The following is a 25,552-nucleotide window of genomic DNA, read 5'->3' as shown; positions in this document are numbered from 1 at the left end:
TAGAAATTCTTGACTCTTGCAATATTCATAACCAAGTTCTTGCACATTTACATTATACATAAACCACGTACCTGCATTCACAAATAAAACAACAATCCATGAGATTTCTGCTGCAACGCGACTGCATACAAGTCTAAAATAGCATAAAAACCAAAATAAGAACAATGCTCTCCATAACGCACAGCGCAGCGGGTTGCCGCCAAAATTATACTTGAACTCGGTTAAAACACTTACAAATCACTTTCTATCATTACTTTTCGAGAGCATCAGTTAGTACAACTTATATACATTTATATCCAACCCATAGTTTGCAAAAGAAAAACATGTTCATTTATTAAAATATCAAATTATTCACGGAGCACTCCCAAAGCCTGCTTACCTCCAGCGGAGATGGTCTAGCTCTAAGGTACGGATAGCGCAAATGCCCAAAATGTGTCAAAGTGAAAGTAAATAGACAAACAGTCGCGCAGCCTCATATTTAACCTTAGTGAATGCGGTACAACATCTGGGGTTTACACAAACCATCAAAAAGCATTGGATTACAATAACATGTTAAAATAGAAATTTTGGGAGAATTCACTTTATCTGAGTGAGGTCATTTTCAACTCTGTTACATTTACCTCTTATTATTCTTCTCTTAACTCCTCCTCCTCCCCCTACATTTTTATCCCAGCGTACAGTTCATCGATCTGGGGTCTGAAATGTCGCTGCAGGTCAGCCCTCTTGGTCTTCAGGGTAGGGGTGAGAAGGCCATTCTGGACTGAGAAAAGCTCGGTGTGGATGTAGATGGCCTTCACCTGAGCGACACAGAGATACATAAATTAACACGAGGACAGGCACATATGCAAACACACTCATGTGCACACACAAGTGTAGATACATAAAGCACATACATACACAGGCAAACACACAAACACATAGCCAGATAGACCCACAGTTTGAATTCAAGACAGTAAAGACATCTTTCTAGCAGCAGCATAACAACTATCTTAAGGGTAATAATAGCAACAGAACACAGTCTGCAGGGCTAATTTAGTCTAATGAAGATCTGGAAATGGACAGCCTGCCTAAATGCTGCACTCGTTCCAAGGGCTTGAACAATGACCGATCAGTCAACTAACTACCTGCTCAAATGATTTGAGACCTCCTTCTTTGCCCAGCCTCACCATATCCTTTAAGATGGCCGTCTTCACTTCCTACACAGGGAGGAAAAACAAGGATACTTCAGAATAATGACATAACCTGGTCTTCATTTATGTCACAGAAACTGTTCTGCTGTATCACCATGCTCGAGTCCTTGCCCATGTCCCTTTTAAAGATGATACAGCCAATTTTTTGGGCTGTTAAGTGCTCTAGGAGGAAGACTGACGGCTTCTCACAAAGTTTAGATGTTTTTAACCAGCCTGAAATCATTCAAATCCAACTTAAAAACATTTAGGTCTGTATTTGCCCTCTTCTCTATCCAATGCAAGCTTTTCCAACCTTAGACCACAGCCCAGTGAGAGCTCATGCAAAATACAAGTGGAATCTCTAACAAACTGTCCATATTAAAGTGACTCCCATCAGTTTTCATGCTATTAAAATAAAAAAAGGCAGTGGCTTTTGGACTGTTGAGAAGCCACTTAAACCATCACCGCTTACGCACAGCAGGTTATTATTATTATTATTATTATTATTATGATTTTCCCCCGTTTTTCTCCCCAACTGAATTTGGCCAATGACCCTATTTTCTGGCCCTGTGATGGCGTCACCCCGCCTGCGGCCCAATGACTGCTGGGATAGGTTCCAGCATCCCCGCGACCCTGAGAGCAAGATAAGTGGTTTTGGATAATGGATGGACCCTATTTTCTGAGCCGTCCCGGTCGTTGTTCCACCCTCTCTGCCGATCCAGAGAGGGCTGCACACTACCACATGCCTCCTCCAATATATGTGGAGTCGCCAGCCGCTTCTTTTCACCTGACAGTGAGGAGTTTCACCAGGGGGATGTAGCGCATGGGAGGCTCACGCTATTCCCCTCCACTTCCCTCTCCCCCCGAAATGACACCCCAACTGACCAGAGGAGGCGCTAGTGCAGCGACCAGGACACATACCCACATGCAGCTTCCCACCCACTGACGCGGCCAATTGTGTCTGTAGGGACACCCGACCAAGCCGGAGGTAACACGGGGATTCGAACCGGTGATCCCCGTGGTGGTCGGCAACGAAATAGACTGCCACGCCACCCGGACACCCCAGCAGCAGGTTATTATTTAGCAAACTTTATGTTTTAAAGGAATCATATTATGGTTCAACTGTGAAGTTTGAAACATGTTACAGGTTACTGTAACATTCCAGCTGTGATGTGGGGTCACCTTCCAAGGGGAACCACTGTGGTAATATATTTCAGTCCAATCCTTTAGTATCCCTGCTGCTTCACAAGGAAAGCTAGTTTGCCTCAAATCTGACGGTAGACAGACTAAACAGGCACTGCTCTGTCATTTACCGGTAAGACATGAAACTTGAATATGTTCCAATACATTCTGGATGTAAATGTAAAATATGTATGTATGTATATGTATAATATGTACAATGATATGAGTCTGAGGTAAGTACTATAAAATGCGTGCCAGAGAGCGTTACCTCTCTGCCACAGAGCTCCAAATAGCTGCTGTCCATTCCTAGTGTCTTCTTAACCCAGCCACACAGGAAGTCAGGGTCAGGAACCACCACTGCTACAAGACAGGCCTTGAGACAAAAAAGCAAAAAAAAAAAAAAAAATTAATAACAAAAAATGATAATAATAAGCACACTTATACTGATATGATAATAATAATAATAATAATAATGCATTTTATTTAAAGGCGCCTTTCATGACACTCAAGGTCGCCTTCCATCAAGTACAATAAAACAAAGCAGTAAAAAACAGCGCGATCAACAATAAAGCACACAATAAGCAATAGAGCATACATCAGCAGGAGTTAAAAAAGGATGAAGATGATGCAGTTAATGCTTTTGAAATGAGTACGCTAGTTTAAAAAGTGGGGTTTTAAGAGCAGTTTTGAATTCTGTAATGGAGTCCAGTAAGCGGATGTGATGGGGAATGGACTTCCAGAGTTTGGGTGCAGCATAGGAGAAAGCCTTGGCACCCATTGTGCTGAGGTTGATGGCTGACAGTGCCAACAGACCTGCTGGTGAAGACCGCAGGGAGCGAGATGGAGCATGACTGAAGGAGGTCTGTGAGATAAGCGGGGGATAGATCATGAAGAGCTTTGAATGTTAATGATAAAATTTTAAAGTTAATCCACGGTGACACATGAAGCCGGTGTAATTGAATCAGCAGGGGGGGGGAGAAACATGGTCAGTGGACTTTGACTGTGTAATGATCCGTGCTGCAGAATTCTGGATGAGTTAAAGTTGGTGGATAAATTTGTTGGGGATCCCTGCCAGGATCGCATTGCAGTAGTCAATGAATGATGTGACCAAAGCGTTGACGAAGACTTCCATGGAGTGTTGTGTTAAAGTGTTGCGTAGTCTGGGGATGTTTCTCAGATGGAAAAAGGCAATCTGGGAGACATTGTTTATATGTCTGGAAAAGGAAAGGGTACTGTCTAAGATAACACCAAGGCTCTTAGCCTGTGAGGAGAGAGGTATGGTGGCTCCAGCAATGGGGAGTGAGCAAATGTTAGTTTTTGAGAGTGTATATTGAGTGCCAATGAGGAGTAGCTCAGTTTTACTACTGTTGAATTTTAGATAATTGTTAGTCATCCATATCTGTACATTATGGAGACAATCCATCCATTAACCGAACTGCTTATCCTGCTCTCAGGGTCACGGGGATGCTGGAGCCTATCCCAGCAGCCATTGGGCAGCAGGCGAGGAGACACCCTGGACAGGCCACCAGGCCATCACACAGGGCCGACATACACACACACACACACACACTCATACCTAGGGGCAATTTAGTATGGCCGATTCACCTGACCTACATGTCTTTGGGCTGTGGTAGGAAACCGGAGCTGCTACTACTACTACTACTACTACTACTGCTACTACTACTACTCTCGGTTGCTCCCGTTTGGGGTCGCCACAGCGGATCATCCGTTTCCATCTCTTCCTGTCTTCTGCATCTTCCTCTGTCACACCAGCCACCTGCATGTCTTCCCTCACCACATCCATAAACCTCCTCTTTGGTGGGAGGAAACCAGAGCACCCGGAGGAAACCCACACAGACACGTGGAGAACACGCAAACTGGAGACAAGCAGTGAGGACTATATACGTAGTTACGAAGCTGATTCTTTACATATCCTTCTGATACACCAGAAGCAGTTATTGGTTAAATACCTTGCTCAAGGGTTAATTTAGACAAGGACTTCGGCAGCTGGCACTCGGCAGTGTTTTAAGCGACAAATCAATTAGTACTCTCTCATGCCTACCAGTTTTAGTCAGAAGCCTACAGTGACGTATTATTTTGCCTGTGAATGATACAGGTGGTAGGCATCCGGGTAGCATAGCGGTCTACTCTGTTGCCTACCAACACGGGGATCACCGGTTCGAATCCCCGTGTTACCTCCGGCTTCGTCAGACGTCCCCACAGACACAACTGGCCGTGCCTGCGGGTGCGAAGCTGGATGTGGGTATGTGTCCTGGTCACTGCACTAGCGTCTCCTCTGGTCAGTCGGGGCACCTGTTCAGGGGGGAGTGGGAACTGGGGGGAATTAATGTGATCCTCCCACACGCTACGTCCCCTTGGAGAAACGCCTCATTGGCTGGCTGGTGACTCCACATGTATCAAAGGAGGCATGCGGTAGTCTGCAGCCCTCCCCGGATCGGCACAGGGGGTGGAGCAGCGACCAGGTTGGCTCCGAAAATAGGGTAATTGGGGAGAAAAAGGAGGGAAAAATACAGGTGATTAAAAGGTCATTTCTGGCCGCTCAGGTGGCCGAGCGGACTAAACCGCCGTTCTTCCAGTCCGCTCGTCACGTGGCTGGCAGGTTCGTATCCCAGACTCGCCGTAACCGGTCACGGCCAGAGCGTCTGCGGGGTAAGGCCTCCATTAGGCCACCCTTACCCGAGGGATAGTGGGTGTAGCTCGGTGTAGTGTTTGGGGACTCGTCGTTCTCCAGCGACCCCTCTGGCCCATCCGGGCGCCTGCAGCCAAGCAACTGAAAGCATGCCCCCTACGTGTCCTTCGCGGCCTGAAGGTGATGCAATCCATGCGAGGCTTCAGCGTGTAAACTAGCGAGAGCAGCCGACACGAGTTTGAAGGAAGCTGGTGTTACGACTATCTCCTTCCTGTGGAAACGTGAGCCAGGGGAGTTACTCAACAAGAGTTCCGGCCATATGCCATTGGGTTAATCGGGTGGGATAAGGGGAAAAACTAGAAATAAAACAAAAACATAATTTCTGCCGGTACGATGAGTGAAGATATTGTAGCGAATACGGGGGGGGGGGGCAGTCTGGGAGACCGTCGCCACAGCCGGGACGCGAACCCGTGTCCCCCACTCCGCAAGCGACTACGTTAACCAGTCGACTAAATCAGTGGTTCTCAACCTTTTTGGGGTCCTGGACCCCCTGCGTATTTTTGATCTACCCTGAGGACCCCTCCACCTGATCTTGGGGGAGGGGGGTTGCAATTTGATAGAAACAGTAGAAACTGCATTTTAAATTGCATTATAGCATTTATTCACTCTTTGGGGCAAAAATAAGAGCTTTCAGTTGTAACTTAGATATAGTTAACAAAACAGAATTCTTATGCAGTAACTTTCAGATATATGTAACAAAACAGGATATGTATTCAGTAACTTTCAGATATATGTAACAACAGAATTTTTATGCAGTAACTTTTAACAATGCAAACGGGAGCGAGATCTCTTATTAAAATACGACAAATTACACTTGTGAAACAGATGTAATTAGAGAAAAAAGTCCTGTTACCTGTTGAGATATAACACCAGTGTATTTGTATGACTATGTGTTACTGTGTACTATTATTTTGTTTACGACTTTGTTTGTCCACAAGTGGGCGGTGTTGCGCTTGCATGCGTGGATTGATTACGTCACTGAGACGCTGTTCATTTTCTTCTTCTCCCAAAACGACCGAATAAACGGAGGCTGCTTTTTTCCCTCCAGCAGAAGTTCGGTAGTCAGTACGATTCTTTATAACGGTTTAATAATCCACTTCATCTGCGCAGAGATCGACATAAAGTATTAGTCTAGTCTTCTAATAGGTTATGGGCCCAGATAACGTTGGATTATTTAGTAGTTTGATAAAAGAAGTACACGAAGTGTGATAACCTCGGATGGCGGGATGCGCGCAGGTTAGCACGGAGTAGCAAGTTAGCAAGTGTGAAGCTAGTTAGCATCGAGAGAGGCTATAGGGAAGCTAACGGAACGCTAAGCTAACGCTACCTAGGGAGATGGAGCGGAAGAAGAGCAGGTGGCCCACATTCAACGGACAGGCCGATGAGTATGAACTGTGGGAAGAGCGAATGCTCTGTTGCATGCATGGTGTGGGGCTGAAAACCACCATTCTTACCGAGCCCGTGGGACCTTTGACAGCGGAAGAGCAGGCCCTAGACGAGGAGGGGAACGCGGACGCCTACTGCGCATTGGCGCCTTTATTGGACAACACAAGCTTGGGGCTGATCTTCAGAGAAACGAAGAACAAAGGTAGAGAGAGTCTACGGGTGTTGCGGGAACATTACATTGGTAAGGGCAGACCCCGGATTGTCACTCTGTATGTAACACTGACTGGGCTAAAGAAAGCTGATAATGAGACGATAACCGAATACATTACCCGAGCTGAACAAATCATTACGGCTCTCAAAGGGGCGGGAGAAGCACCGAGTGAGGGACTAATGATGGCCATGGTGATGAGGGGGTTACCTGAGAGATATAAGCCATTCACTCTAATGGTGACACATGGCGACAGTGAGTTGACATCGGGACAATTTAAGGCCAAATTGAGAAACTTTGAGGCGGCTGAAGATGTAGCTAATGCTACAGCATCGGACGAGACGTCCGAGAGGGTGATGAAGGCCCACGCAGCGCCTAAGAAAAAGCCAGTGAAACGCTGTGAGGGAGATGATGAACAAACGGTGTGCTGGCGATGCGGTGACAAAGGCCATCGGAAATCAGACTGTTCACGCAGCATGTGGTGCAGCTTCTGCCGGGTCAAGGGTCACACGGACCAAGTGTGCAAGAAGAAGGACCGCGCTGATGGAGCCAGGTGTGCACGTGAGCAAGGTGGCGGCGGCGGGGGTGGTCACGGAGCAGGTCGAGGTCAGGGACCGGGGAATGCAGCGGAAGAAGAGAACTACATCTCAGAGTGCAGGCTGGAGAGACCAGCTCAGCAGGACCAGGACGACGGCAACAGTTCAAACCAGGATTGATTGTGGACTGTGGGGCTTCTTCCCACATAGTCAATGATAAGAAGAAGTTCAAGAGCTTTGACAGCTTGTTCGAGCCAGAGAAACACTGCATGGAGCTGGCGGACGGTAAGCGCACCTTTGGTTTGGTGCAGGGCAGGGGAGATGCTACGGTATGTCTGCTCGACAGTGAGGGGCGACGGTGTAGAGTGACACTGCGGAACGCACCATATATTTCATCGTACCCCCAAGAGCTCTTCTCTGTGAAGTCTGCGACAGCACACGGAGCCAGTGTGTTCTTCGAAGAGGGCAGAGATGCCCTGATGTCACCGGATGGTACCAGGTTTGATGTTTTTGTACAGGGGAAAATGTACTATTTGCAAACTGAATGTGTTGTTGAAAAGTGCCATGTGAGCCATGATATAGAAACTTGGCATGAGATAATGGGCCACTGCAACTATGACGATATCATAAAGCTACAGGATATCACTGATGGTATGCATATAAAGGGTAAAGTGTGTAAACCTGACAAAGAGTGTGCAGTATGCATAGAAGGGAAGTTTACCCAAAACAGGAACAGGAAATCTACAGACAAAGCCAAGACACCACTGGAGTTGGTAAACACTGATTTAGCCGGTCCTGTGGCAAACGAGTCCATTAATGGTTTCAGGTACATGCAATCATTTACAGATGTGTGCACAGGGGCTGTGTGTGTTTATTTCTTAAAAACAAAGAGTGACACAGTGCAAGCGACCGAGAAATTTCTTGCAGATGTAGCTCCCTATGGGACAGTGAAATGCATAAGGTCAGATAATGGAACTGAGTTTACAGGCAAGGAGTTTCAAACCCTGTTGAGATGGAACAAAATAAGACATGAGACGTCCTGCCCATACTCTCCCCATCAAAATGGCGTTGCAGAGAGAGAAGGACGCACACTATTCGAGATGGCAAGGTGTATGCTAATAGATAGTGGTCTACCAAAGAGCCTCTGGCATTATGCTGTACAGGAGGCAGCCCACACCAGAAACAGATGCTTCAACAAACACAGGCACTACGCCATACACGGCAATGACAGGAAAAAAGTGCAACATGGCTAGAATGCAAAAGTTCGGGACAGAATGCTATGCTTACCAGCAGGACAAGGGAAAGTTAGATTCTAGATGTGAGAGGGGGCGTTTTGTAGGACACGACAAGAACAGCCCGGCCTACCTAGTCTACTACCCTGACCAAGAGAAAGTACAGAAACACAGACTAGTTAAATTTGTACACAAGGCAACTAGTGAAAATGAGACTCAGACACCAGGTCTGCACCCAGAAGACTGGGTAAGAGAGAGAAAGTCTGTTGAGACAGCTGCAACTCAGCCTAGAGTACAGAAAAATGTACAGACTGACGGTACACAGTCAGCACCCGAGGATGATGACGAGGAGCACCCAAGGGTGACGTCACAAGCCTCAGCCAGTGGAAGGTACCCCCAAAGGGAACGCAACCCTCCGAGATACCTGATTGACTATAGTCAGGGCGACAGTGATGACAGCTCACTCACTACTATAGATTATGCATACAGGGCAGTGTGCGGTGTCCCTCTGACCTTTAAAGAGGCCATGGAATCGCCAGAATCAGAAAAGTGGTCCAGGGCAATGGATGAGGAAATGGAGTCTCTAAGAGACAACAAAACATTCACCCTTACGAAATTGCCAGAGGGCAAGAAAACAGTGGGAGGAAGGTGGGTGTATTCGATAAAGACAGATATAGACGGACATGACAAGTACAAGGCTAGATTTGTAGCAAAGGGATATAGCCAGAGAGCTGGGGTGGATTATGGGGAGACATTTTCGCCAACAGCCAACCTAACAAGTGTTCGAGTGCGTCTACAGAAGGCGGCTCAGTATGACTTGATTTTACACCAGATGGATGTAAAGACGGCCTATCTTCATGCCCCCATAGACTATGACATATACATGGAACAACCTGAGGGTTATATTGAGAAGGGAGAAAAACTAGTGTGTAAACTAGAGAAGTCAATCTACGGCCTCAAGCAGTCTGGCCGCAATTGGAATTTACTGTTACACGAGTGTTTGACAGGTGATGGTTTTACACAAAACCAATTAGACCATTGTGTGTACTCCAAGGAGTCAAAGGAAGGGAAAACGATCATTATAACCTGGGTAGATGATCTTATCATAGCATCAAGCAGCACAGAGATGCTGAGTAAAGTGAAAAAGATGCTGTCCACAAAATTCAGGATGAAAGATCTGGGCAGGTTAAAGTGCTTTCTTGGGATGGACTTCACTCAGTCCGCCAACTGTGTAACAGTTTCACAACAGAGGTACTCTGAGAAAATATTGGAGCGTTTTGATATGCAGGAGTGCAGGGTAAGAGAAACCCCATGTGAGCAGAAATTAGACTACTCCAAAGATGCACCAAAAATGTTAGATGTGAAAAAGTACAGAGAGGTGGTTGGGAGTCTAATATACTTAGCTACATGTACACGTCCAGATTTATGTTTTTTTGTGAGCAAGCTATCTCAGATTTTGCAGAGCCTACTGAAGAGCAATGGGTGACAGTAAAACATGTGTTTCGTTACCTTAAGGGCACCACAGACAAACAGCTCTGTTACAGGAAGAGCGACGAGAAGCTTGGCTTACAGGCATATAGTGATGCCGACTGGGCTTCAGATACTGCGGATAGACGCAGCACATCAGGTTACTGTGTGAGCATGAGCAGGGGAAGTGCACTTATCTCTTGGAAAGCCAAGAAACAAGCTACTGTGGCACTTTCTACGTGCGAGGCAGAGTATATGGCTCTGGCTTTAGCCATCCAGGAATGTATTTATGTTGAACAGTTACTGGGAGGTATTGATTCATATGAATACAAGAGAACAGTGGTTTATGAGGACAACAAGGGGACAATAGCTTTAGCGAAGAACCCGGTGTGTAGGCAACGCTGCAAACGTGGATATCAAATACCACTTTATAAGGTCTACCATAAGAGAGGAAAGGATGTAATTGGTGTATTGCCCTACAGACGAAATGGTTGCGGATGTAATGACGAAGCCCGCCTCCAAGGTAAAATTGAAGACATTTGCTAAGGCAATGTTTGGTGTGTGAAATGTGAGTGGTATGGGTTATACCAAGTTTTTTTTAATTTTGTTCTATGAATATGAAAAGATATACAGTAAGCTCATGATTCATAAGTGGGAGTGTTGAGATATAAGACCAGTGTATTTGTATGACTATGTGTTACTGTGTACTATTATTTTGTTTACGACTTTGTTTGTCCACAAGTGGGCGGTGTTGCGCTTGCATGCGTGGATTGATTACGTCACTGAGACGCTGTTAATTTTCTTCTTCTCCCAAAACGACCGAATAAACGGAGGCTGCTTTTTCCCTCCAGCAGAAGTTCGGTAGTCAGTACGATTCTTTATAACGGTTTAATAATCCACTTCATCTGCGCAGAGATAGACATAAAGTATTAGTCTAGTCTTCTAATATTACCCTTTATAGTTTAGGTAGATAAAGGTCTCAGTCACATTTGAGTAAAATAATCCTATTTCTATAAATGTCATAGGATCTTTTTTTTAAAGATATTTTATTTTCACGGACCCCTTGCAATTACACCACGGACCACTAGGGGTCCGCGGACCCCCGGTTGAGAAACACTGGACTAAATGGTCCGACCCGTTAGTCAAGGACCCACGCGTCTACTTATCCATGCACGTTACAGTATAAACATTCCCCAACACACGGAGCTCAGCTCACCTGGAGGCTGTCTCCATGTACGAAGACCTGGGCCAGTGCGTCACTCCTAACATAGATATTCTCTATCTTCTCCGGAGCGACGTATTCCCCTTGTGCCAGCTTAAAGATGTGCTTCTTCCTGTCCACAATCTTCAGCGTGCCGTTCTGTGTGCACACACGTACAGACGAACGTACACACGGGATTTGTTTTTGTCCACAGAGTGTCATACGACACTATGTGAGATTAGACTGACGATGGAGAAGTTGATCTGGAAAAGCTGGAAGACTGTATTGGGGGGGGGGGCTGATTTGTGCACTCACCGGCAGCCATTTTCCAATGTCTCCGGTGTGGACCCATCCATCCGCGTCAATGGTCTCTTTGGTCTTCTCTGGGTCCTTCAGATAACCCTGGAACACGTTAGGACCCTTCACACACACCTACAAATGCACACACATGGACGCGCAAACCATCAAAGTTATCCCAAATGCGCTACACCTAGATGTCAAACTGAGACTGGCAGAAAAGCACGTGTGTGCGTTTAATGGGGTTTTTTGTGGACTCCCCCCCACCCTTTTCTCCCCGATTGTATCCGGCCAATTACCCGACTCTTCCGAACCGTCCCGGTCGCTGCTCCACCCCCTCTGCCGACCCGGGGAGGGCTGCAGACGACCACATGCTTCCTCCGATACATGTGGAGTCGCCAGCCGCTTCTTTTCACCTGACAGTGAGGAGTTTCGCCGGGGGGACATAGCGCGTGGGAGGATCACGCTATTCCCCCCTCCCCCCTGAACAGGTGTACCAACCGACCAGAGGGGACACCCGCAGACACGGCCAATTGTGTCGTAGGGATGCGCGACCACGCCAGAGGTAACACGGGGATTCGAACCGCCGATCCCCGTGTTGGTAGGCGACGGAATATGTTTAATGTTTTAATGAAAGGTGATACATTTCTGGTTAAGTTTAACTTTGAAATGAAGAGATTCGCTGTGTGTGTGTGTGTGTGTGTGTGTGTGTGTGTGTGTGTGTGTGTGTGTGTGTGTGTGTGTGTGTGTGTGTGTGTGTGTGTGTGTGACCTCTCCCTCTCCATTAGTCGCCAAGTAATTCATCTCAGCCACATCCACCAGTTTCACAAAGTTGCAGGTAAGGGGAGCGCCAACGTGACCTGGTGGGACGAGCGGTTCAGTTCAGTCCGGCTGATGCTGTACCAGGGCACAACGAGGCAACAACAGTACCTGATAATAACCTGGTAAGTGAAATCCTCCAGAGATTTCCCGTTAACATGGCCATGAATGTCCAGGCGACATCTCGTACAAGTTAAACAAGTGGTAAATGGATCAGTGCGTCGTGTGTGTGTGTGAGTCGGGGTGAGTTTGTGTTACCTGCATTCCAGTCCCCAGGCATGGTGAAGGTGCATCCGCCAGTACATTCTGTCTGTCCATAGCCTTCATAGAACTAAGACGGAGAACGTTTGATTATGATGGTGATTATCGTTACAACTGCTACTGACAACACAACAGACTTTCACAATCACAAGTGTACACAAGTGTACAATCTGTTGTGTATCTACGATGCGAACTACAATAAATCTATCTGAGTGGGGACCCCTGGTGGTTCAGTAATGCGAACAAAGACCTCTAAGCAGACGTGCGGCCAGAAGAGTGCCGTCACACAACAACAAATACGCCCTGCGTGCTCCTCTCCTGTGTTTTCGAATGTAAAAATGGCGGGGAAGCAGTATGTGTCTTGAGTCCAACCATTTCAGTCAGCGACTCCTACATGTGATGGGGCATGTGTTCGACTACGGGGTAGATCTAGTGAAAAGAACGAGTAGGTGCTTCCATATGTATTGGAGCAGTGTTTCTCAACCCAGTCCTCAAGGAACCCCTATCCTGCAGATTTTCATTGTAACCCTGCATAGGTAGCCCTGCTTGTACTTACTCGACCAATCATCTCGCAGCACTTAATTATGCAAGGCGTGCAACGTCTGACAAAATTCATTGCTGATTGGTTGAATAACTACAAACAGGTACCTATTCAGGGTTGCAAAGAAAATATGCAGGATAGGGGTTCCTTGAGGACAGGGTTGAGAAACACTGTATTAGAGCATGTACGCTGAAGTCTAAGCTTCTCCCAACTGCCAAAAGGGGGCAGTGCAATGGGGAGACCTTAGTGGAGCAGTGAGTTGGACATTCCGAATTAGGAAAAGAAGAGGAGGAATCAGGAACGCTGTCGTTTCATTTCATGCACTTGCACACATGAAATGAAACTAAGCATCATTCCCCCCAGCCCATAGCAGTGCAACACAAAGACAAAAACACATCCAAAAACTACAAGAACACATATATCCAAACTAACACATATGTCTAATAAAAAAAAATCACTGTCCAGGTGAACGAACGCCAGCCAGGATGACTGTCAGGATTGTTGGTCTGCGTGGGCTAGCAGTTAGCTTAGTCTGCCCTGCTTCCGCGTCCCGTCAGACCACCCTTGGTGTTTCGTCTTCGGGCACAGCTCCGGGGTCCTTGGGCCCACAGGATGCAGCAGACCAGGCTCCCTCAGCCAATCCAACACCAGCTCTCCCAGCCAGACACCTTCGACATGCCTCCCCGCACTCCACACGACGACACTAATGCCCCTTTTCCACTACACGGTATCGGCTCAACTCGACTCGAGTTTTTCGTTTTCCATTACTGGAAAGTACCGGCATTTTGGTAACTGTTACCACTTTTCTGGTACCACCTTTGTCGAGGTTCCAAAAAAGCTGGAGCGGGTACCAAAATCAATGCAGACCAGCTACACTGAGGGGGTACTGTGACGGCAATGGAAAATTACACTCTGCGAGTCGAGTTGAATTGAGCCGTTACCATGTAGTGGAATAGGGGCATAAAAACACAGTCAAGGCTAGGCAAAGCCGCTGCCAAACCGCCCTTGGTGTTATCGGAACTGCCGGTCAGCATGGGCTAGCCGTTAGCTTAACCTGCCCCGCTTCCGCGTCCTGTCAGACCGCCCTCGGTGTTTCCTCTTCGAGCACAGCTCCAGGCAAGGCCGTCGTCCTTGGGCCCACAGGACACAGCAGACCAAGCTCTCCCAGCTGATCCAGTGCCAGCTCTCCCAGCCATCAAACGAAGACAAACTTAGACGCAGACATGGACAAAGACACTGCATGGACAGTACTGGGTGAGGCCGCCGCAAACGTGAATTCGCGCCACCATCTTCCCACACCGGTATTGGGTGAGGCCACTGCAAAACTGAATTTGCGCCGCCATCTTCCCACACTGGCAGCAAAAAGTTTATACTTCAGGAAAGTAAGGACATCACACATTGCACCTTTAATGCTCATGCTGAAGGTATAGCCTCAACATTAGAGAGTGTATAGGAGAATTACGGAACAGATGGGAAAGAGAGGGAAGAACAGTTCTCACAAGTGCAGGACGCAAACCCACAACATAATGAGGACACGGTAAACTTCTTGTATTTCCTGACAACCACAGCAGCTTTTAGGAATTTGTGTGCATGTGATTTACCTGACAGCCTAATGCAACTCTGAGGAAGGTGAGGACAGTAGGAGAGATGGGAGCAGCTCCGGTGATCATGAGACGTACGCGGCCTCCAAGACTGGCCTGCAGAGGGCACAACTTGTCATTACTGTCTTAGAATGGAGACAAAGCAAACATTTCCCTGCTTAGGAAATCTAAAGGCACAATACTGAAACAGCGCAAGGAAGACCGCTTTACAAAGAACATGACCCAGCAGCCATGACAAAAAGCATTGAGATTGTCTGTTTTGCAAGTGAGAGAAGCCTCATGGCTCCTGCCTTGAAGTCTTCTAATAAATTGTGAATTACAGTAGTCAATAAATGATCATTGCAACCAGCATGGTGGAGAATGGATGCATACGTAGCTTGGTAATGGGCTACAGATGACATTGATGTACAGTGAGGCGGGAAGTCATATAGATGCTGTACTATTCAAAGGGCCTATCCAGCGGTTGGTTTTAGTGAAGTTCCTCCCCTGTAAAGTTTCAAATCATCGCTTGTGTGTGTTGTCTAAGAGCTCATGTCAGAGGGTCACCACATTACATGATGTTAAAGCACGTTTTTGGGCCATGATAGTTTGATGTACCTGGACCTTCCGGAAGATGAGCCTATCCCAGATGCTGTCTCTTCTGATAATGCCTTTCTTAAGCTCTGCCTCTTTCCTCCTGAAGGCAAATTCCAGCAGCCAGCGCTTCATCGAGGTGTTGGCCTGCCCAAAGATCTACACATGTGCACACACATAAAATGACCAACATAGACATATATGACCAGCACCAAAAAAAAAATCATCATCACTGAGTCTTGGTTAAGATGACTTGGGAAGGATTCTGAAGAACATTGTTTGCCTACTCTGAGGGATAACGTGGTTTAAATTTGAAAATTTAAAACACTTCAGATAGTCTTTTAAAGCTGGGATAGGCAGTTATTATTATTATTTTTTGCATCATTGGGCAAAATGTCCATAATAACCTTTCAGCATGTTGTAATTCAAGTGATCTGAGAGAAAACAAGACTTCTGCACCAGCTCTTGGCTCTTTAATCAGGGTTTAGAAAATCTAGCCCATGACGGGACACTAGCCAAGCACGGGTCATTTCAAAGAGAGGGCGTTCCTATTGGCCGTTCTACAAAAGCAGATGCATGTGTATGTGATCAGTGATTAAAGTGGGCCGGAGCTACCCGGATCCCGACACCGGCACTTCCACTCCTCCCCCAAGTCAACCGGAGCTGAGATCCGGCACTCTGTAGACAGGAGTAATTTCAAACTTTCTGTCACAGTAAAATTTAAAACAAAAACATGATGCAGCCAATTCACAAGCATTACAAAATAAATCGCATATAAAGTCGTTCTTCTATTTTTATACTACTTTACTTTTCTAAAAGTTTGAACGATATCGCGTCCTCACGTGACCCGCACCTGCCTGCTGTCTGGCTTCACCAGACTTGACATCAAAGGATATTGGCTTCACACTCACGGGTCAGGGTCAGTTCACCGCACCAGGCAGAAAAGACTCGAGAGAGCGTCAACCTGCTGCCTGCACTATTATCTTGGATTGCGGGGCATAAAGAGTGAGTATCTTCAGTGTATTTCCAATAGTATTTCCAATAGTTTTGTCTAGCTCTGCTGTGGTTTTCATTCAAGCAACTAACGTTAGCGAACGTAACGTTAGCTAGCTAGCTAACTAGCTATCTTCCACCCGGTAACGTTGCTAGCTAGTTGCTGACGTTGCTGGCTAGTTGTTTGAATGCCGCTAGGCAAGCTAACTATCGGTAGCGTCCGGTAACGTTACCGGTAGCTAGCTAGTTATGTTTGTCCAACCTTAGCTCTGGCCATGCAATATTTTCATTCAAATAACTAACTAGCTAGCAAACGTTAGCTACCGGTAGCTATTATTAGCTAACAATGCTATCACTCCCGCACTTTTGCCCACCTCTCTAATACAGAGATCCCCCACTTACCAAATCCCACTTCAACCCCTGTATGTGATCAATTTGCATCCACCCTGCCCCACTGGTCCCTTGTGGTTGTGTTGAATAGTTCTTCCTTGTCTACCAGCCCCCCAACGTGAGCGTTTTATTTTCAAAAAAATCAAAAAGAACAAATCGAAATGGCTGCTTCATATGAACAATATTAGTGTAACTAAGCGATTCGCTGAAAAAAACAACCCTAATTTCTTACATGGATAGATTATCAACTACGATGCACATTTCACAAGTGTCGTGTTGACATTTCCTGGTTGTACACGTTTGAATAATATGTCCACGCTCATCTGGGAGGAGGGTCTTAGGACCGAGAGGGGAGGGGGGGAGAGCTGCAGGTGGAGGGCTGTATTTTCAAATTCTGGTGTGTGTTTGTTTTTTGCTTTTTTAAAACCTTTTCCAGAAAATTGCCTATGCCAGCTTTAATGAGTGAAAGTTTCAAATGAAGTTGAGGACGGCAACACTTCCCTTCTGCTGATGATTCAGAGGGGATGCTGCATAGTGTAGTCAGTGTGAAGGGGGTGGCGAGTTGGTGGCATTGCCGGACGGTGCACTGCCCACCTTATCGAACAACCGGTTCAGGAGTCTGGGCACCACGGGGAAGACAGTGGGTTTAAGAGTTGTCAGGTCGTCCATCAGCAGACGAATATCCCCCTGGGAGAAGCCAATCCTCACTCCACACACCATCATCACCCACTAAAAAAGAGGCAGTGACAGGCCGAAAGAGAAAGAGAGCGAGGAAGAGAGGGAGAGGTTGGTGTAAGGGAAAGAAAAAGACAAAAGTAGATGAAGAGAAAAGGGTGATACGGGGTAGAAATATACTAAGGGAGGGTAAGTGGGTGTGAGAAGATCTTAGTACTTAAAGGTACTATAAAGGCTCAGAAATAGACATTTCCACCTCCTAGCCATTTAGATTCAGCTGCTTCCCCATCTGTGTTAGACTTCAACAACACAACTGGCTGCAGCAAGCACAAAATAAATACTCATTTGCTGTAACCTGGTTGAAATGTTCCTCTTTGTCCATTTTGCTTTATTCGCTCCATGTCTTACTTTGTTTTATTTTGAAGCACTTTGCGCTGCACGCTCGAGAGGTGCTATATAAATTAAAATTTTTTTTTATCTTAACAACAATACGAGTAACTCGTGAGAAACGTTGCGACAGTAGTTTTTATTGTTTTTATGGGTGACTCCTGATTTCCTCATTTGTATGAACTGGGAAATCACGGGTTACGTGTAATTGCAAATTACTTCTGTTTGGAAGTGGAAAATAAAATCCAACGAGCTTCAGCAGTGGAGAATATGCCATCCACGTCATTTTTTTTTTAATGTTACAATCTGTTACAGCACATGGGCATTGTAGTTGTTTACAAGGACAGACAGTACTGAAACCACATTCTCATGGAAGGTAATACAGACTTTCTTTGTTGCCACAAGTACAGTGATAAACTGAACTACGCCTCAGGGCCAATGGAAAATCAGAGTCAGAGTCACCTTTTTTCACCGGTGTACATTACATAGGAATTCTATTTGATGTCCCATATTCTCAGCGATAGGCAACCAAGTGTGGGTCGTACATAAGTGGCCCACCCCTACAGAATGGAGGGGGTCAAAACGTTTTTTAGAGTTGGCCTCCTACTACAGGAAGTTTGAGCGGGGGGGGGGGGGGTTGTGCATTGCAGCCCCTTGTACAAGTTACTACAGAAAGACCAGCAAGTCCTCTGGTCAGAGGACTGTAAAACAGCTTTTCGCACACTGCGACAGGCCCTGACGAGCGCGCCCATCCTGGCGCCCCCTGACCCCAATTTATCCTTCGCCCTGGACACAGATTAACATTTTGGCCTATTACAGCAAAGCACTGAGCAAAGCTGAATGGCAGTGTTGTGTCACTAACAGGGAGCTGCTGGCAGTAGTCTTTGCCATCCGACACTTTAAGTATTACCTGTGTGGCCAGTCTTTCACCATACGCACACTGATCATGCCTCTGTAGTGGCTGATGACATTCAAGGAGCCAGAGGTTTTGAGACTTTGTCTTCGGGGTCGAGGACTTTAATAAGGGGGGGGGGGTTGTAGTGTGTTCAGGTTCACCATGATGATAGTTGTACATAGTTGTACAGATGACTACCATAAGTGGTAGTTGTACATAGTTGTTTGGGAGATGTTTTGCAGTTCCGGGGGGGGGGGTGCACTGTTGCCGGGCCAGATGTTAGGGGACGGGACTTGTGCGGAGGGAGATGACCTGTGAGTTGTTCAGATAATGGCGGTCTGTAGGTTGTTAAGTTCTGTGTGTTCTTTAACAGCGATGAACGCTACAATATATATATACTATATATAGGGAATAAATGCCAATTAATGTAAAAAATAGACAAACTATAAAAGGTTGAAACAGGTTGCAGCAGCAGTAGGATGCAGTTGAGACACTGACCTATATATGGATGCGATGTAGACAGTAGCATCATTGCAATGAGGGCACCTCTGTCGCGAGAGACAGATGACTAAAAACATAGCATTGTAGACTGGTGGTAAGAGATTCCCAAAAGATCTCCCTGTGTTATTATTGATGCAACAGTCACATGGTAAACAATATGAGGGAAGGCTAAACAAGGAAGGGGGGGGGGTTAAAACAGAGCTCAGAGAGATACAGAGCGAGACGGAGAGAGCGAGAGAAAAAAAAGACATACCTGTGCTATCTGCTCAAACATATGAGCCAGGGGTAGATAGGAAATATGGACATCAGTGGGCGTTAACCTACAGGTGTTCTACGACACAGAGACATACAGGGACATTCATACATGCACATGTATAACCACACCCATTCAGCAACACACAAACAGGTTGAACACACAAAGAGAAAAACACAAAACGGGAGAGTAGTAAATGATACTGCATGTACCTCCTCCACCCTCTCAAACGTGTGGGCAGGAGGCAGAAATGACAACATTACGTCTCCTGACCCGAAGAAGTCTGAGCATATGACTGGAAAGGAGAGGAGAAACAGAGGTCGGTGATCATGTGCTACTTGAGTTACTGGCAGTGACTCAAGCCTCTGCAGAGGGTGGGCCGGGTGATCCCAAAGCAAATATTCACGGAAGCTGAGCAGCCAAAGTAATAAGTTTCCTTCCCTGCACAATCCGTTTTTGTCATTTATGGGACAGCAGGCAAGACCAATAATCTAAAAGACGCGTGTTTCTGAACTACCCGAACAAGGAATTGATCAAATGTGACTGGCTGCTGACAGTCAGTGACGTCCAATAGCGAGTATTGAACGTCTCCAAAAACAAACCGGTTGACTGTCACATCTGCCTCCCCTGACAGGCCCTCCCCTTCTCACTCTACGGCTCCCTCACCCGCTGCCACGCCCCCCAGTGACTCTCTGTACTTGTGTGACTGTCAAGAGTGGGGACAGATGTGCTGGAGTCAGTGGCGGTTCTAGGGGGGGGGGCAAGGGGGGGCCAGTGCCCCCGTAATATTAAGCCCGGAGCCCCCCTCTGGCCCCCCTAACTGTAGGCAGAAAAAAATAATAAACGTGGAACCAGAAAATAAACCATGTTGTATAGTCGAACCATTTAGGTGATGGATCAACGGGATTTTGGTGCTGACTGAGACCGACTGGGCGTGAGCAGTGATACCAAAGTCTGTCTCTGGTAACATGAATCAGTAAATCAGAATTATTATTTTTTTACATTTTCATCCCACATTTATTCCCAGAGAGGGTAAACTGTAATTCATGGGCAGTGATAAATAAAATGTACATTAACACTGAATGAGTATTCATGTGTTTATTGTTATATACTATCGGAGAACCAACCCTATTGGGGTGATGGTGGTATGTAACAGTTGTGCCTAATATATTTGGTACCCCTAAAATCGCATGTGGCCCCAGCCTGCCCCCCCCCCATTTGAAATGGTCTAGAACCACCACTGGCTGGAGTCAGAGCAGAGCCTCACCAGCTGCAAGTCTTTCTGCAGTCAAGGTGGTTTCCTACTGATACTCAGCTCTGCCTTATCGTAGTGCCTGCTCATTCAGTCTATGCTTCGAGCCATTTTATAGTGCAGATTTTGCTTGCTACCTGTCTTTACCCTCACCTGACCCTGTTCTCCTCTCCTTGCAGTCCCCGTCTGCCAGGCTCCTGTCTCTAACTTTCATCTTGTCTGCCCTGCTCCTTAGCCCTCGACCCTCGCCAGTTTGGCTCAGCTACCCCTACCCCCCCCCCCCCGCCCCCTCAAATGGCCAGCCACCAGCCCGGCTCTTCACGAATCCATTCATTCGCTCTGCTCCTCTTATTCCCGGCTCAACAGCTTTGCGATAAATATTCACCTTTTCCATATGCCTCACTCTACGCCTCTGTGTTTAGCGCTTGGGCTCACTTATACAGCCCCCACTTAACATTGCTGTTAACATGCTGGCCAGGTTGTAGGCCTGCATAGTTAAAAAAAAAGACACGTTGACTGTGGGTTTTGGCAGCAGGAAACATCTGCTAGAAACGGAAAACTCAAGTAGTCCCATAAGTGTTGACCCAAACTTAAACTAACGGCTGGAAATGAATTTATTAAAGCAGTGGTGCTCAGTGACCCCCGGTACTTCTGGTTTTATATTCTGTAAGGTTGTTCATTACATTTGTTATTCCAGCCCCCAATCACATTGGGTTTTGGACTTGGAACAACAGGTGAGAAAAGGGAAATACACCCTTCTTTTCTGTATTTCCCTTCTTTTGAGAGGAGCTGCTAATGATCCCGGTGCGTAGACATCGAGCAATCGAGCCAAACCAGAAGTCCCAATTGAGCCAAGCTGAGTGCATAGTTCAATGTACCTTCAAGGTGCATGCACAGACACAAATAACCTATCCACGAGTTATTCTGACTCTACTGTAAGTAGGACATGCAGTAAAAACACCGGAAACCAAAACTGTATTTGACACAGAACTCCATAGGGGCCAAATAATTCTGCCGAAGTCTTCAAAATTCTTGACGATCAAATAAATGACATTGCTTCAAAAAGGCTAGCCTATTAATGGATGCATAGGCCAAACTTTCTGATTAACCCGAGAATGGATGCATGCAAACACTGGCTGCACGATCTGTGATTATAAACATACTGTCAAGGAGGGATCGAAGTGGACAAGCAGTTAGGAATTGTCTATATGTTTCTTATTCGCCGGCAGCCATATCAACATGTACCTTGGCTCTGCCAAATGACAGAAACTAAGCAGGTAGGGGCTTGGCTAGTACTTGGATGGGAGACCTCTTGGGAAAAACTGAGTCGTTGCGGGAAGTGGTGCTGCTGGGCCACTAGTGGGCAGTCTTCCCTTTGGTTCGAATAAAAACAACAACTATCAAAGCCCCAATGCAGTGATGGGGACACTGTGCTGTAGGAGATGCCGTCCTTCGGATGAGACATTAAAACGAGTTCCGACTCACTGTGGTCATTAAAGATCCCATGGCACTTCTGGCAAAGAGTAGGGGGTTCCCCTGGTGTCCTGGCAAAATTTTCAACCTGGCTCTCTCCATCTGGCCACCTAATCATCCCCCCCCCCATGTAATTGTCTCAATGGTTCCTCCCTCTCCACCTCAAGCTGATGTGTGGGGAGTGTTCTAGTGCAAAATGGCTGCCGCGCATCACCCAGGTGGGTGCTACGCATTGGTGGTGGTTAAAGTGAGTTACCCCCTTCAACGTGAAGTGCTTTGGGTGTCTAGACAAGCACATATAAATACAATGATTATTATTATTTTGTCTTAAACAAGATGTTTATGTTCGCTGCACAGTGGTGGATGCACCATCTCTGGAAATCTATGTACTTACCCACTCCTTTCTTTTCTGTCTTACACACTCACAATACCTTTTGGATGAATGATTATACAATATTCACCATTATAAATCAATGCCCCTTCCGAACATGGTACAGTTTTGCAGTAGAGCAGCCTGTTTCTTTAGCTAGTGACTGTGAGTATAAAACAATAGTGATTTCTGATCATGCTCCACAATGCATGATATTCAGCATATAAATTACATGATCTAATTATCATTCCTGCTGTATTCATGCTCTTCTATCTGATGAGGGTTTTGTTGACTACAGCCATCAAAATATCCATGCCTTGAACATGATAAGACCTCCGGTTACATAAAGACATATTTGATGGGGAAAATCATATTTCTGCAAACCTGTCTGGCAAATGCGTCTTCTCAAAAGTCGACCTGGTCCGTGGTTATCATCAAGTTCCCGTGCACCCCTCAGACATCCCCAAGACAGCGGTGACAACCCCATTCGGCCTATTTGAATTCCTACGAATGCCATTTGGACTCAAAAACGCGGCCCAGTCCTTTCAGCGGCTGATGGATTCAGTGCTCCGTGGCCTTCCTTTCATCTTCGTCTATTTGGACGACATACTCATCGCCAGCGCCTCCGAGGAAGAACACCTGTCCCATCTTCATGCCCTCTTCACACGCCTCAGCCAGCATGGGCTGATCGTCAACCCGGCGAAGTGCCGGTTCGGGCTGACAGCCATTGATTTCCTCGGGCACCGCATCACTGGGGACGGGGCAGTCCCCCTGCCCTCAAAGGTGGAAGCGGTGGCGGCCTTTCCGCGCCCCCAAACAGCTCGTGCGCTCAGGGAGTTCATCGGGATGGTGACATTCTACCACCGCTTCATTCCTCGAGCCGCCTTTATCATCCGGCCACTGTACGAGGCGCTGAAAGGCATGTCCCCCAACCAGGCGGTCGACTGGACAGCAGAGCGGGACCGTGCGTTCACCGAGACTAAAGCTGCGCTCTCCCAGGCTACCCTGCTAGCGCATCCTTCACCTACAGCGCCTATTTCCATAACCACGGATGCATCGGACTATGCTGTTGGTGCGGTTCACGAACAGTGGGTGGGGGGGGCTTGGCAGCCTTTGGCCTTTTTCAGTCGCCAGCTTACACCCCGAGAGCGCAAGTATAGTACTTTTGACAGGGAACTCCTCGGTCTCTGGCTCGCCGTCCGGCATTTCCGTTTCCTGCTAGAGGGCCGCGAGTTTACTGCGTACGTGGACCACAAGCCCCTCACGTTTGCCATGTCCAAGACGGCCGAGCCATGGTCTGCTCGCCAGCAGCGACAACTCTCCTACATTTCGGAATTCACTACCGACATCCAGCACGTCGCTGGTAAGTCTAACCAGGTAGCTGACTGCCTGTCTAGGGCAGTGATTGGAGCGGTCCACCTAGGCCTTGACTATGCACAGATGGCTGCTGACCAGGCCACGGACCCGAGCATCCTCCGTCTCCGGGCCTCCGACACGGGGCTCCGCCTGCAGGACGTTCCTTTCAGCGACACAGGTGTCACCCTCCTGTGTGACGTCTCCACAGGACAGCCCAGGCCCATCGTCCCGCACAGCTGGAGACGCCCCGTATTTGAAGCTGTGCACGGCCTCTCTCATCCAGGCGGTAAGCCATCCGTGCGCCTGACCTCTGCTAAGTTTGTGTGGGAGGGACTTAAGAGAGACGTGAAAGCGTGGGCCGACTCGTGTGTTGCCTGTCAGCGGGCTAAGATACACCGCCACATTAAGGCGCCCCTGGAACGCTTCGCAGTGCCGGAGAGACGATTTGACCATGTCCACGTCGACCTGGTTGGTCCCCTACCCCCCTCCCATGGGTTCACCTACCTCTTCACTGTGGTGGACAGGACTACGCGCTGGCCTGAAGCTGTTCCCCTGGCATCCACGACGTCTGCTGATGTGGCCCGGGCTTTTATTGGGTCGTGGGTCTCACGTTTCGGTACGCCTTCCGACCTTTCATCTGACCGCGGGCCACAGTTTACCTCAGAGCTATGGAATGCTGTGGGTGAGGCTCTGGGCGTCAAGCTTCATCGCACTACCGCCTACCACCCTCAGGCGAACGGCCTATGTGAGCACTTCCACTGGTCCATGAAGGCTGCGCTTCGGGCTACTCTCAAGGACTGCAACTGGGTTGACAAGCTCCCATGGGTCATGCTGGGCCTGCGGACCGCCCCGAAGGAAGACCTACAAGCCTCCTCTGCGGAGCTGGTGTACGGCACGCCGCTGCGAGTCCCAGGCGATTTCATGCCCAATGCAACGCGTCCCTGGTCAGCTGTGGACCAACGAGCCTCCTTGCTGGACGGGGTCAGAGCTTTCACACCCGTCCCTACCGCCCAACACGGCGCTCCGGTGTCCCAGGTGCCCCCAGGTCTGCAGTCAGCGGACTACGTGTTCATCCGTCACGACGCACACCGCCCCCCTCTGCAACCCCCTTATGACGGCCCCTTCTGCGTCCTGGAACGGGGAACTAAGCACCTGGTGGTGGATTTTGGGGGCACGGCCGAGCATGTTTCAGTGGACCGAGTTAAACCCGCACACCTGGACTTGACGCAGCCGTTGGAGTTAGCCCAACCTCCTCGTCGCGGTCGTCCCCCGGCTCCGCCTCCTCCCCCTGTGGAGGCCCGAGCTGCCTCTTCTGCTCCTCAGGCCGACCTCCACAGGCCCGCGTCAATGCCTCCCACAGACACTCCGGCCCCTGTTATCCGGAGCCGCCGCGGACGGCCTGTCGTCCACCCGCGCCTGCCTGACTTCGATTACTAGGGCGAATTCTGGGGGGGCTCATGTGGTGGACACGTATTGGGGACAGAATTCAACCCAGGAACTAAGGGTTAAGTCATGGTTGCCCTGGCAGGTTAACGCAGGGTTAAGTTATGGTTGTCCAGCCAGTTTTCTGGTTATTCTTGCCACCTCCGCTCAGTCGAGCTGTGGGTTTTGTTTGTCTCGCTGATTTACCGTGGATTAAAGAAAGTTGCCTACACGGCTAAAGTGTGAACCTACGGTCTTCTCCGTTACTTCGGCTCTACAAGGCCTTAGATATATTATATTGCACTATTAGATAAGAGTTTGGCCTATGTTTGTTATTTTGTATACCTTTTGAATATGAATATATTATATTGTTGATATTGTTCTGCAAAACAGTTGTTTACC

The 25,552-nt window shown here is 47.7% G+C and overlaps 1 protein-coding gene across 5 annotated transcripts in view; it reads right to left on the bottom strand.

The window, feature by feature from the left end:
* Positions 1–469: 469 nt before the first annotated feature.
* The window catches only part of LOC130124079 (long-chain-fatty-acid--CoA ligase 1-like), a 63,483-nt gene continuing 38,400 nt past the window's right edge, over positions 470–25,552 (bottom strand). For 4 of the 5 annotated variants that reach the window (XM_056293471.1, XM_056293488.1, XM_056293480.1 and 1 more), the window contains 11 exons: positions 19,278–19,355; positions 17,161–17,295; positions 15,208–15,342; positions 14,611–14,706; positions 12,466–12,538; positions 12,160–12,248; positions 11,407–11,523; positions 11,107–11,250; positions 2,620–2,724; positions 1,125–1,196; positions 470–797 (listed from right to left, as the gene is read on the bottom strand). In XM_056293471.1, coding sequence (XP_056149446.1) covers positions 657–797; positions 1,125–1,196; positions 2,620–2,724; positions 11,107–11,250; positions 11,407–11,523; positions 12,160–12,248; positions 12,466–12,538; positions 14,611–14,706; positions 15,208–15,342; positions 17,161–17,295; positions 19,278–19,355 — 1,185 coding nt within the window. In that variant the 3' untranslated portion in view covers positions 470–656. The remainder of the gene's footprint in view (positions 798–1,124; positions 1,197–2,619; positions 2,725–11,106; positions 11,251–11,406; positions 11,524–12,159; positions 12,249–12,465; positions 12,539–14,610; positions 14,707–15,207; positions 15,343–17,160; positions 17,296–19,277; positions 19,356–25,552) is intronic. The other variant, XM_056293505.1, reaches the window with a different exon arrangement.

Source organism: Lampris incognitus, chromosome 1, assembly GCF_029633865.1.
Source record: "Lampris incognitus isolate fLamInc1 chromosome 1, fLamInc1.hap2, whole genome shotgun sequence".
Lineage (NCBI taxonomy): Eukaryota > Metazoa > Chordata > Actinopteri > Lampriformes > Lampridae > Lampris > Lampris incognitus.
This window is presented reverse-complemented; position numbering and strand designations above follow the sequence as displayed.